Raw genomic sequence first — 13,667 nt, 5'->3', positions numbered from 1 at the left:
AACACTGTTGCAACAACGCATATGTGCAGTCTGACTGGTCAAGTTGCACGATACTAATATTATTACCTTGAAAATAAACTGCCAGCCCTCTAGTACCATGGAACTTATAGTATTCTATTCCCCAATTATGAGTTCTGGAAGTATTATGCAATAGTGTAGTTGGTAAGGGTGTGCACAATGATTTTTGTGCTGTGGGTGATATGCATTTGTTATATATGTTCTTGGATCATAGTTTTAACTTGAAAGTGCTAAAATATTATACTTGGAGCAGTAGCAATGAAGGACTGTTAAGGATATTTAAAAGGAAACAGCAGTTGATAAAAATCTTTCCTTTTATACTTCAGAGTTCTGATTCTGTGTTACAGTGACAAACACTTTTCACTAAATACATTATACAATATTGGTCATTGTACAAAAACAAGTATTTCTCGACATGCATTGTCACCACCCATAGTAATGCTTATAAAGTTCACTGACATTGGATTCATTGGTACAATGTAAAGCATGACATGTAAAAGAGTGGTCTCTATTGCAACTTTCAATGGGATTTTCAATCTTCAGATTGTGGTCTTTTGGTTTATGACACCATAAAATCTTGTAAATGGATATCAACTTTCTGGAAGAACATGCTGCATCATCTTCAACTTTGAAGATGAGAAGACCTACAAGACTACATGATATCACAACTCAGACTGTCACAATATAAATACCCACTGCCATGAAAATGTCAGATTCTGAGTCCATCTCTGAAGAACTCCCATACTACATAACTGAGTTCTAGGCTTACAGTCAGGAGGCTCAAACAAACAGATGCTTTTTAGGATCAGGTTCTTACAGTGGTGGTTATGAAGAGCTCTGTCTTCTAGGATGTAATGCTGTGTAGTCCATTAAAAGTCAGCCAGTGTTTTGGAGGAACATGTTGCCTTCATCTTCGTGGTTGAAGAATAAGCCAAGAAAAAAACCAGTGTAAAGTTGGCCATTGCCTAGTAATGACTGTCTCCGCAATGCTTCTGTGACTGCAAGGCAAATAAACTCTTCTGTGTTGTGTCATTGGAACTACACTAAATAATCTGTTAGCACGCACTCCTATACAACATTATGACAATTGAGCACTTTGAAATTTAATCAGTACCACACAAATCCTAGCAATGACCTTGTCACTGTCCTAATACCTTTCTTACAGAGGAAGTAATGAGGTGACTGGACTCAAATCTATGCGTGCATCAGCAAAATTAACACTTCCTCCGGCTGGGGAAGCTGTCTTGTCTACACCAATTCTTACCATGACATCCCATCATGGAGAAGGTGAGCTCCATTGTTGTTATGGCCTCATGCTTGTCTGATAGAAGAAGTAATGATAAATGAGTTTTTCTGGTCTTGCACTACATGAAAGTAGCAGCAAAATTAACGATTTTTCTGGAATTGTCTATTCAAGATGAACATCTTTTTTTCTTTACCTCTTCTAGAATGCATGCAGGGCCAGGCAGATGGACAATCCAGCTGTTCTCATGATCCCATTTCTTTCAGAGGAAGTAAAGTAAATTAGCTTTGACTGAAACTCATGCATGTTTTTAAGCATCAAACCCCCCCTCCCCCCAGGAGGTCCTCTACCACCATGTCAAATTTGTCTGAAATAGGTTCAGTGGTGTGGAAATGCATAAAGAACAAACACACATTCTTCACAGGGTTAACACATATAACTGCATAGACATCTGGAAACAGTTATACAAGAAGCACCTCCTTACCTCATTTCTACTTTTACTGTCAGATTATCTCTCCTCTTCGTCAATAACCCTCACATCAGTTCATCATGTTTGTCTGTAGAAGTGTGTGACTACATACAGCAAAAAAATCACATACAGATGAGATGCAAAACCATACAATCTGTAGACAATTACTAGGGAACTGACTGAATTTATATTAACTTCTACTGGCTGTGTTGCACTATAGTAACAGTGTACAATCCAGCCACCCAAGGGTGGCATTATTTAACACTAATACTGTTGCCTCCTAATGGGAGCCAGGATAGCATAGGCAGTATAGTGACCAGCTATGGGCTTGACAATGAAGGGGTTGGAGTTCTAGTCCTAGTATGGTCAAGAATTTGCTCTTCTCCATGTCATCCAGACCAGCTCTGGGGTCCACTCAACCTCCTATCCAATGGGTACAGGGGAGTCTTTCCCTGGGGGTAAAGTGGCCAGGGCGTGAAGCTGACCACTGACCTCCAACTAGTGCCAAGGTCAAGAAAATGTGGATCTATATATCCATAATGCCCCATACGTCTTCATGGTGTAGTGTGTAGTTAGTTAAACACAGGGACAACTTCACTTTACTTTACTTTAATTTACTGCTACCTCATAATTAAAATCTGGCCATCAGACCCATGATACTGAGGGATTTAAATTCGCCAGTTCTTGGATGATGCAGGTTAATGATGTGACATCTCAATGTTACTATTTTAATACTTGCTCCATATCTGTTTCAAGTTTGCCAGGACTACCATAAACTTACTTTTTTATTAAGATCACAGCTTTTGGGATATATCACATCCCAGAAGACCACAATCTTAACATTCACAGCCTTTAGTACTGAATACCTCATATAATTATCATGTTTCACAGACTTTATTACTCAAGACAAAACTATTATAACATTTTTTTTTTCTATTTATTGGCATAAATTCATTTTCCTCTGTCAGTTTGCTTGAATTAGATGTTACTATAAAATTAGAATAATGAGGTAATATACATACAGATACTGAATGTGAGAAAGGATATACACTGTTATTGTTCACAGTATTCACAGCAAGTACTACAAATTATAAAACCTAATTCAAATTAAAAGAAAAGGCAAAATAGAGAGACATTACAGACGGTATTCAGTCAGTCACTTTGCTAAGAAATTATTGCAAATAGACAAATGATGCTTTGTATAAATATATCTTGATCAGCAAAACAGAACCATTTTTTTTTTTGATCTCTTGTGTCTGACATGATTCTATGAAAGACACCCTAAGTACAGTACTTCATTGTTCTTTAACAATAATATATCTCTCAATTGCTTGTTCTTTTTTTAAACCTCTATGGATGAACTTTCTTATACCCTTTTCGGAGGCATGAATTTTCATTTGCTAACAGTGTCACATTACTTACACTTGACAACAGCACACTGGGCACCATTTTTATCGTGGCTAATCTCACCCTCAGATTTCTCAGCACTGACATTCATGCTTGAAGACTTAAATCTATGGGTTCATGCATGAACAGATGGGTATATCTGTAGTCCTGAAAAGGGCATCATCATCATCGTCGTCATCATTGTCATCATCATCATCATCATTATTTATTACTCCCTCTTCCCATGCAAAAGATTCTTATGCTGTTATCTTCATATCATACGCATACAAGAATAACATGCTGGACACAGAAATGGCCTCTCAGTACAGAGGTACAGTCCTGGTTTTATATATAAAATATTATTTCTCAAAGGTTGAAATGAAACAAAATTTCATTTGCTTCCACAGAGATGTCTACATTTGAACTAATATGATGATGACCTTTGGTTTCCATCTTGTATGGTAGCTTGAAAAAGACACAAACAACAACTCTAATTGTTTCTAACTGTTGTTCCAATTAGTCTTGTTATCACTTTCAAAATTAAACAGTAGAAATATCAAACAGACACAACTCTGCAGCAAAACACTTCACAGATTTCTTCAGTCAGCTACACATCTCTCATGAAGAGAACTTTTTAAATGGTTGTTCATACCTTCACGTCAACATAGTTCGGCTTAGCACACATCTTCCATTTAAATTAAGTATGTCACTTTTTACTTAACAAATGTGATAGTACCTAAATTACAATCTCCTCATTCCTAGCACTCTAGGATTCATTATCATTCTATTTTATCTGCAAGCAAAATAATGCAGCATAACATATTGAAATCGGTGTTTCAATGACTCCAGTGGCCTTTACCATGCACTCAACTTATATCTGCTAGCCACTTATCAAAATCCACTCATTCAGACAAGAAGTATTCATGTAGACAATTTTATACTTGCCTATGGCAAGCAGGCAAGAATATTTCTGGATCCTTGCACTTCAACAACTTCAGCTGTTTCTGTCAGTGCTCCAAAGACACAAATTAAATCTGTCAGACCCTTAATAAAATCCATTCACTTGATCTCGACGTATTCTTGATATAAGTATTTTTACACTTGCTTACTGCATGCGGATCAAGCATATGAATATTTCTGTAAAGAATTCCCACATCTCTTCATTAACTTGCCTATGGTAAGCGGACCAGCATAATTTGACGCCTAGTTTCTGCTAATGAGTTTTAGATTGCTTTAAGCATGATAGTAACACCATAAACAATTAACTTATAATGTATAAAATGGGACAAGATTATAAAAATGAAAGTCTTCATCTCTGCCAACACTTAGAACACATCATTTGGGAATCAACATAATACCATCATGCTGCTTCTTGTTGACTGGAGGCTGTCTGTTTACCACACCCCCTGCCACCTTGTTGCGTCTTGCTCCCTCACCACCTGCTTCATCTCCATATTCAAGCTGATCTGCATCATCATCCTCTAGAATCAAACAACAAAGCTTATTATAACGTGTTCCTTCCTCCAGGTTACTGTGTATTTGTTGCCTGTGATTACAGGAATATAAGACTTGAGGTTCTCACAGCAGTGACTGTGAAGATTACTGTTTTCTGGAATGTGAGGCTTTGTATTCTGACAGATCTAACCCAATACTGGTAATGCTCCACAAGATTACACAGTGTCAAATGTCAGAAGACAAGACAGTCAAGATTATAGAAAGTTTGTATAACAGTGGAGTAGCCATAGTCAGAGAAATAATTATGGTAAGTATATAGACTACTGTAAGCTGTTTAATTCTGTATCAACTGCACAGGTTATTTACAGCTGAATGGGTAGCACTCCTGCTTTACATTCTGGATGTTGCAGGCTTATATTTCAGCTTGGAGACTGGCTATCTTGCTTGACATTTTATATGGTTTCCCTCAATCCCACCATACAAATTCCACAGTAGTACCTTAAATTAGACTACAATGACTATGGCATCCATTCTGGTTCATAATTCACTGATCATCCTGCCAATGATGCTACATAATCTGAGCTGGTGACTAGGTCAGTAAATAAACCATAAATAAATATAATCATATTAAATATGGTGATGTAAGGAGCAAGCTTCTTCTAACTTTATGACAACCTGACTTTCATGACCCAAATTTTGTAACAAAAGTCATGGCAGTACAGTTACCACTTCATCTGGGCTGAAGGAAATGGCATGTAAAAATGTGTCTGGAGGCTTGAAGATAAAAGTTTTATCAACAGAATATAATCAACAGGTCATTAATTCACCAAAAGAAATTCACATCTCCCAGTTCTCACACTAAAAATATGGCTGTAAAAGGAAGCATGGGAAATATCTGACAAGATTATGGCACGCAAAAGTGTTTCCAGAGGTTTAAAGATACAAGTTTCATCACAAGACTGTCATCAATAGATTAGTAATCTGTCAATAGGTAATCACAGCTTTCAGTTTTCATAGTAGAAAGATGAATGAATGAGGAAGGCTTTGAAGATATTACAGAACAAGTGAAGCCTGAACATATAATCAAGTGGCCCCATTTTTTCATTGACAAGTTGTCTCTATGTATGTAGGTAAGTCAATAAGTAAGTTACAAATGGATATAGAACTTAAACAGATAAGAGTACTGATTTGAAAAATGATTTTATTTCTCAACATAATCTCCCAGATGGTGACTTCCTTTACTACAGCTTCATCGTTGGGAAAATGTTCAGCCGAAAGACGATGTTTAAGAGAGCCAAACAAATGGAAGTCGCTTGGAGCAAGGTTTAAACTATACGGAGGATGCTCGAGGACTTCCAACTTGAAATTCTGCAGCGTCTCATTTGTCTCGTTGGCAGTATGGGGACGTGTGTTGTCATGCAGGAGCAACACGCCTTTGGTGAGGAGTCCTGGTCGCTCCCGTTGAATGGCCTTACGAAGTTTCCTGAGGATGTTACAGTAGGAATCGGCATTTACGGTTTCTCCTTGAGGCTGGAATGCAGTGAGCAGTATGCCTTTGTGATCTCAGAAGACTGTGAGCATCACTTTCATGGAGGATGGTGTCACATTAAACTTTTTTTTGGCAGGCAACGCAGGATATTTCCACTGCATTGATGCATGCTTTGTCTGTGACAATTTGGGCTAGCATATCGTGTCCTTCATCGTGGTAGCGATTGAGATGCTGTAATGTCAGACCCATTCTTTGCATTTTGTGTTGTGGGGTCAGCATGCACGGCACCCATCGTGCACAGACTTTGTGAAAATCTAACTTGTCATGCATTATGGGGTAGGCCATGCCATGTGAATATGCCTGGTTCTGACAGCAGCCCAAAGAATTTTAGGCTGCTGGTTTTCAGGGGCTTGTGAAACAATGGGACAAGTGCCTAAATGTACATGGAGATTATGTTGAGAAATAAAAGCATTTTTCAAATCCGTACTCTTATTTGTTTAAGTTCTATATCCATTTGTAACTTACTCATTGATTTACCCTTGTATAAACACCAATAATGGATATAAATAATGGAAATAAAAGCAAATCTTCACAAAGCCTTAACCATTTAATGCATATGGTAAGTATACAAACCGCCTGTTTTAACGTTAAGAACTCTGCATTTTGCCCATAGAGCCCATTAATGTGTTTTGTATGATTCTGTTATTCTCACAGTAAACACTGATTATTTCCCTGTACAGTGTTACCCAGTTAGTCTTTGTGATTGAGATCTGTTTTTTTTCTGAGAGGTTAAATTTTGCTCTAGATGAAAATTAGCAGTTTGCTTCATGCTTTAGCTGTTTTTACCCAAGGGAAAGAGCACCAGGTTGGGTGGGAGTTAAGTCTGGAAATGATGGTGAAGAAAAAAAATACCCTTGCCAAAACTGAAGCCAGGTTCTCCATCCTGTATCGAGTTACTTCATTGACTGAGCTGTCCCAGTTTATTCTTAACTGAGAATGATGGAATGTGAGGATAATTAAAAACTGAATTGGCCTGTTTTACTGTCCTATTCTGGCACCTAATATATAGGCAGAAAAAATTACAAAAAACTTCACTTCCCAAACATAACTCACACATTACTGCTTCATGGATCATTGTGATCTGCAGCAAAAGTGAGAATTTACCTTCCTCCTCCCCCTCGTCCAGCTGTATGTCACCCCGGGGTCCCTCCTTGTCATAGTCAGCCCCGTTGTACTGGTATGGGTTGTGCAGCTGCCGTGGGATCTCCTGTTGCTCCCCATGTGCACTGTGCCCACAAACACAACAGTCAACTACCCATGTTGTATTAATTCCTGGACTATTTATCAACAGAGAGTACTCAATTTATGTTTCTACAGTTGAATATATCCCCTCCATCTAGCCTGATATACCATGATAAAGTTTTGGTATGTTCCATCCCACAGTGGTAATTCTCAACTCAACTCTTACATGCACGATTTTTCCCTCCGTATACGAATGTGAAATTTGGTCTCTCATGGCAAGGAAGAGAAGAAAGTGCCATCTGCCAAAAAAACGTGGGAAGAGTAGAGAAAATTACATGGTGAGGAACTTCTTACTTTGTAGTCCTGCATCCGATGTTGTTAAAAGATCAACAAAATATGTAGCATGCATAAAAATAAAAATTAATGTAAAATTCCAAGTAAAAAGTTTTGTTTCAAGGGCAGAGGGACTGGAACAAATAGTGGTCAATATTCTCTCCCCCTATGCCCTGATTTATTCAGTTTAATCATTCCTCCATTTCTTCATTTTCACCCTCCTTATTCTGCCCTCTTGATCAGCCTCTGTTCATGTCTTGCTTTTTCTCCCATTCACTGTGCACTGAAGCGGACCTTTAAAGGGTCAATGTTCCCTCAATCTGATTATTCCTTCCACCTCCTACTATTTTACTCAGAGCCATTATTTCTCAAAATCACTCTTCCCTTGGAAACCAATCATTTAAAGGGCTTTACACTCTTCCCCTTACTCTACCTGGTTCACTCAGGGTCCTGGTCTCATCCTCCCTCTACCTATATCTGCACAATTTTTTCTCATTTTCAGGTTATACTTTCCTATCATGAAGACAGATACAACAGGTTCCTCTGAGATGTGGCTATTTATCTACTTTATCCCTTACCTGGACACTGTGTGACCGTATGCACACCTGTGCTTAATTGTAGCATAACAAATATGGCACCAACTCATAAAGAACATCCTCTCATCAAAGGGAAGGCCCCATTTCCAAACACCTTAATGGTCTTAGAACAAACAAAAATTTTGTCATGGGTCCCAATGAGACCCAAAACCAAGAATGACTGTGCTGGCAAGGACCAGCAGCAATTTACTGCTATGCTATGCTGTGCTATCCCAGAAGAAAGCAACTATCACAGTCACTTGAATGAGAACCTCAAATTTTGCAAGAGCTGCACCACCGTGCACAGTAAGCACAGTGGAGCTACTGCATGAAACAGGTGAGGGTATAGCCTTGTCTTGATGTGATGTGTTACCTGCGATGAGGGTGTGCTGGATCCTCATCCTCCTCCTCTTCTGGTCCATTATCATCCACTGGATTGTTCTCGTGCATATGGGCAACCTTAATGGGCTGAGGGATATGCTGGAACTGTGCAAAAGCCCAATGACCACCTGCATTGTTTTCTTCATTCTTGTGGGGTGCCATGCCCTGCAATGTGTTAAACCTTTTGTTCCTTGACTCTAGCCTGTTATCCAACATTATCACTGCAGAGTATTTAGATCATAATTGGAACTACAAATTTTCAGAATTTTTAGAATGCAGCTAAAAATTTTGATGGCTTTAGAGGATGATTATACTCAGAACTTTGAGGATTGGGTCACAATAACTTACTCCTGTAAAGATTCTAGCAAACAGAGAACAATAAAGCAAAACACGTTCACATTCTTCCCATACCTACTGCACATACCGAGAGAAACACTTAATACTCCGGTAATTATTTGATAAGACATTCAATTAATGCAACATTACAATGTTTCAACCTTCATGTTTAATCATTTCAATTATGAGTTGTTTCTTCTTGAGGAGCTGGTAATCACAAAGCAATCCAAGAGATTCTTCACATTTAACACAACAGAAATATTTTATTACTTCATTCACAAAGTTTCCATTGGACCTTTCCTGAACCAGATAAACTGAGTTCATACCCTTGCACCTCTTACCTGTGCATTGTGGTGGTAAGCATATCCCTGGGGAGCTGGTACTACTCCTGCTGGGACATAGGCATGGTGCTTCCAGTTGTTTATGGGGTCTTCCACAGCAGGTCTTGGAAGATTTGGTATTTCAGGCTGTACTTTTTCCTTGGCATCCTCATGTTTCTCCTGTCGTGGTGGTGGTACTGGAGCCACATTATTTGATTGCTGTGCCCTCTCCTGGCTCAGAAGTGCTTCAGGGTTTATTTGAGGTGTTGTTGACCGTTGGCCAGACATCTAAAGGTGAAACAGGAAACAAATAAAGCATTTTATTCTCAGTTTGCCAATTTTATACAAACATCTGATGGTTTTTGTCATATATTTCATTTGTTCCAAACACACTAAAATGGTTTTCTTTAGAATGTATTATTGTGTATTACTTAGTACAGTCTCATATGATGAAACAACAGTTGTTCAGTTGTTCAAGAAACTGGACTTCCAAGGACCATAAAATCAGTTACTCTCATCACAAAGCCCACCACTGAACCCAATTTTGAGTCACTCTAGATTTCCACATTCTATTAACCAGTTCAATATTAGTCATTGGTCTCTCAGTAGCAACACCCTAATACTGTTAAGAAAAGAATACCATGGACCTCATCACTGTAATTTTCTTCAGCCCATCTTCTTACCAAGCAAGTTGTCTGAAGCAATAATGCTTTGGACTTGTATGCAGGAGGTGCTTGGTTTCAATTTCAGCCAGGACTCTGACTATCATGACAGTGTATCTGTGGTGTTCCTCAGTCCCTCCAGGCAAATGCCAGAACAGTATCTTACACTAGACTACAACTTCTTCCTTCCACAACCTTTTGAATTTAGTATTACCTGCATAAGGGTCAGTCACTAGAAACCCAAACACTGTCATGTACTCCATCAAACTATATACAACATCAATATACAGATGGATATATGGCCTATGTTATAATAATCAATAAAATTGCACACATTCACCACTAGAAATCATTATGAAGGCCATCACTACTTTCTCCTTCAGTCAACTAAACATTACCTTTTAACTTATTTTAAGAAGCTTTAACTACTCAGTCTCAATACTTGCAAGTATCACAAGTCTCTTCACTGATCTCATAATAACAACTTATGCACAATAACAATGTACATAAAGCACTGCCTTTATAATGTTGGTTTGTCTCCTGTTGGTGGCCACTAGTGGCCAAAACATGTAAGGCAAAAGGATGTTACTTATTCAGTTATTAAATTAGTTGCACTTGATGGATTTCTACTTTCTTATGTACAATTCTAGATCAGTCACAATCTGCAACAGGTTGTCATATTCCTGTACAAACTTACTCTCCATCACTTAACCCAAAAGGTTGACTGTAAGTTCCTCCAAAATTTCAATAAATTCTGCCATTTTGACACCATGAAATATCCAACATTCTCCAAACTTTTGTTTAACACAGCAGACAAAAGTAATTTCAGAAGAAACTAAGTTTATTAACAAAACTTATAGAAATCTGGGTATAATTATAGTAAACTGGGCAGTTCAACCACTGTATTTTGTATTAAATTAACTATAAATTATTAGTGTTTTAGTAGATGTCAGCCTATAAGAGTAGACAGACAATGAAGCCAACTGCAAACAAAAGGCCTTTTGTTGGCAGTTGGCCTTGCATTCATTTTGTGCAGAATAAGCCATAAGTGTCCATCTCTTTCTTACTGTTTATTAATACCCCTTTCATAAAAATACACTATTCTTTTGTAGAAAGAAATTGATGCATTATTTTCTGCAAACAATCCTGACTTCCTATAAACAAATACTCACACCTTAAAGAATTGTCTGCAGATGTGAAAATGTTAAAAACTTGCAATGCTCACTCTGGACCTGATAGGCCATGACATTTTTTGTAATAAAGCCGGATGGTGCAAGCAAGTAGTACTTTCCAGTCAACAACTTCTGTGAAATTCAGCATAAAATTTTAGTTTCTGTCAAAATTAATACATACATACTCATACATACCAATTGCTTTTAAAAAACGTAAATTTTTCCCTGTGCTCAATTAGTTAAGCACTATGCTATGAAGACATATATAGGGGTGGAGGCATAGCTCCACCTTTCTTGTTCTCAGCAACAGGTGGAGGCAAGCGGTCAGCATCACACCCCTTCCAATTTACCCCCACCCCACCCCCTAGTACTCAATGGATAGAAGGCTGGGTGGTCTCCATAGCGCGACTAGATGCTATGGAGCAGAGATAAATCTTGAACTGCCCAGAATCGAACCCAGGCCATCAAGCCCATAGTCTGTCACTACAATAACCCTTAACAGATGCTTTTATGGTGACAAAATGTTGTTGGTCTCTTATATTGAGAGAACAATGTGAAAACAAAATGCTTAGGAAAATATCTGAATCTCAGGCAAATGAAGCAGGCAATTCAGGATATTATGCACTTAAGAACTATAATTTATATGGATTTCCTAGTATTGTTAAGAAGTGAAATCTAGGAGGACATAGACATAGATATTTTTTCCTTTTATTATATAATTTGTAGTGATTTACACAAAAGGATGCAACAAAATATGAGGGCCAGATGTGTATCTCAGATGGCACAGACAAGAAATATATGCATACTAAAGTGTAAATGGGAAATTTACTGGAAATCAATAACTTGATGATTGGGATGGTGATGGGAGGATGACATTAAGACAGATGTAGGGAATTGTCTGAGGATAAGAGGAGGATGAAATTTGCTTTGGAATGTGTCCAATGATGTGTTTTGGTATTAGATGTTCACCCTCTGAGTTCTACTACAAGGAAATTAGTCATGTGTGCAACAGAGGTAGTATACTTGTGCCAGCACTGGTCTTGCAGACTTCTCAAACCCAGTTATCTACTTTCTCTTTAAACATAAGTGTCTTGAACTTGTATACGCTGCCATTTTGCACTCATGTTTTATTGTCTGAAAGTCATGATAGCCTGTCTTATTGTAAACTAAACTTCAGTAGTCTGTATCTCAGTTATGGAGTCTTTATGGATCCATATTCAATCAACTTTCCAACTTGGTCTGAATGTTTGCATAAGCTGATGGAGCATATGCACTTACTTCTGGTATACTCTGTATAATCATCTTGCCATCCTATTTCAAGATATGCAACCTCTGTAGTGATTTAACACCATTAAATAATTTACCAACCATTACAAATAGAAATCAGCATGACCTCTCTATTATGTATTCACTTTAACACTTTCTGTAAAAAAATAATAAAAAAATGTATGTTCTGATGACAGATAACTGTATAAAGAAAAAGTTATTGGTGACTTATTCTGTGAGACCAGGCTTTCAGAGAAGTGAAAATTCTGACTGGTCTTCTGGGTTGTGATATGATACTTGTACATAATTCTGTTAGGCGGTTACCAAAGTTTCAGGGAAGTTTTCAGTCACCATGTTTAAGGAAGCAATGGGTTTATTTGAGCCTGGTAACCACACTACGTGGTGTCATAACCAATAAAACTACAATATAAACATATTTTGTGTTCTTGATTATGCCTAGCATGTAATCCTAATGATACTTTACACCCAAAATATTTATGGGAATAACAGTAAGTTTAGTATTTCAAAAAAAAAAAAAAAATTCATCAAACATGACAGGTGATGACATTACAATATTAGCCACAGCTAAGATAAAAACGGTCAATGTTTTTGAAGAGTCCACAGCATGTTCTTCTGAAGAGTTGGCACTTTTTATCACCTTGACTTCCTTCATTACCCAGCAGACTACTGTGAATGTTCAGTTCGTTTTTCTGTGTAAAAACTGAAATAATAGCCCCCACCCATACAACTTACTGAATCCTCAATTATGTATGCAGCTTCCAGGTTGCTTTATGACTGGTGATGTTCATGTAGTCTGTTCAACCATGATGCAGCACTATTTGTTTCATCTGTGCAACACATTTACTAGCAACACACAGCATTATGACACACGGAACTGATGGTGGATGAGATGTTAAATCAAAGGAATTCTGATATGCTCTGGATATCGGTGTCAATAAGATCATGAAAGTATGAGGTGTTCTGCAAAGCGAATATCACATTTTTATGGGACCTGAAAGTTCATATTTTGAGGTTTTCCAACTAAAAGGTTGTAATCTTCATCTGTCCATCTCACATTCAGTTTAATAACTGTACAAAAGAAGCTACTGGGACCATAAATTAAGAGTAGGACTTTAATTCTATTTTTTGTGCACTCAAATTAAAAAATTGCGTAAATGTGTCTAATTGACTTGCCTTGTCCATCTGACATGTAACAACCTGAGAACTGCAAACAATTTTTCATGAAATTTCATACTGGGCAATTCTGCTACAACTTGTGGACTACTGCAAATTTTGTTAAAATTGAATAATAATGACAGA

At 37.7% G+C, this 13,667-nt stretch overlaps 1 protein-coding gene across 2 annotated transcripts in view; it reads right to left on the bottom strand.

Moving 5' to 3' along the window:
* Positions 1–2,479: 2,479 nt before the first annotated feature.
* Positions 2,480–13,667, bottom strand: part of LOC111865114 (Golgi integral membrane protein 4) — a 28,558-nt gene continuing 17,370 nt past the window's right edge. Inside the window, exons 7-10 of one of the 2 annotated variants that reach the window (XM_023852848.1) lie at positions 9,269–9,535; positions 8,584–8,756; positions 7,225–7,346; positions 2,480–4,597 (exon numbers count right to left, since the gene is read on the bottom strand). In XM_023852848.1, coding sequence (XP_023708616.1) covers positions 4,452–4,597; positions 7,225–7,346; positions 8,584–8,756; positions 9,269–9,535 — 708 coding nt within the window. In that variant the 3' untranslated portion in view covers positions 2,480–4,451. The remainder of the gene's footprint in view (positions 4,598–7,224; positions 7,347–8,583; positions 8,757–9,268; positions 9,536–13,667) is intronic. The other variant, XM_023852849.1, reaches the window with a different exon arrangement.

The sequence above is a fragment of the Cryptotermes secundus genome, unplaced genomic scaffold (genome assembly GCF_002891405.2).
Source record: "Cryptotermes secundus unplaced genomic scaffold, Csec_1.0 scaffold2, whole genome shotgun sequence".
Lineage (NCBI taxonomy): Eukaryota > Metazoa > Arthropoda > Insecta > Blattodea > Kalotermitidae > Cryptotermes > Cryptotermes secundus.
The sequence above is the reverse complement of the archived record's forward strand: the minus strand, read 5'-3'. Positions and strand labels throughout refer to the sequence as shown.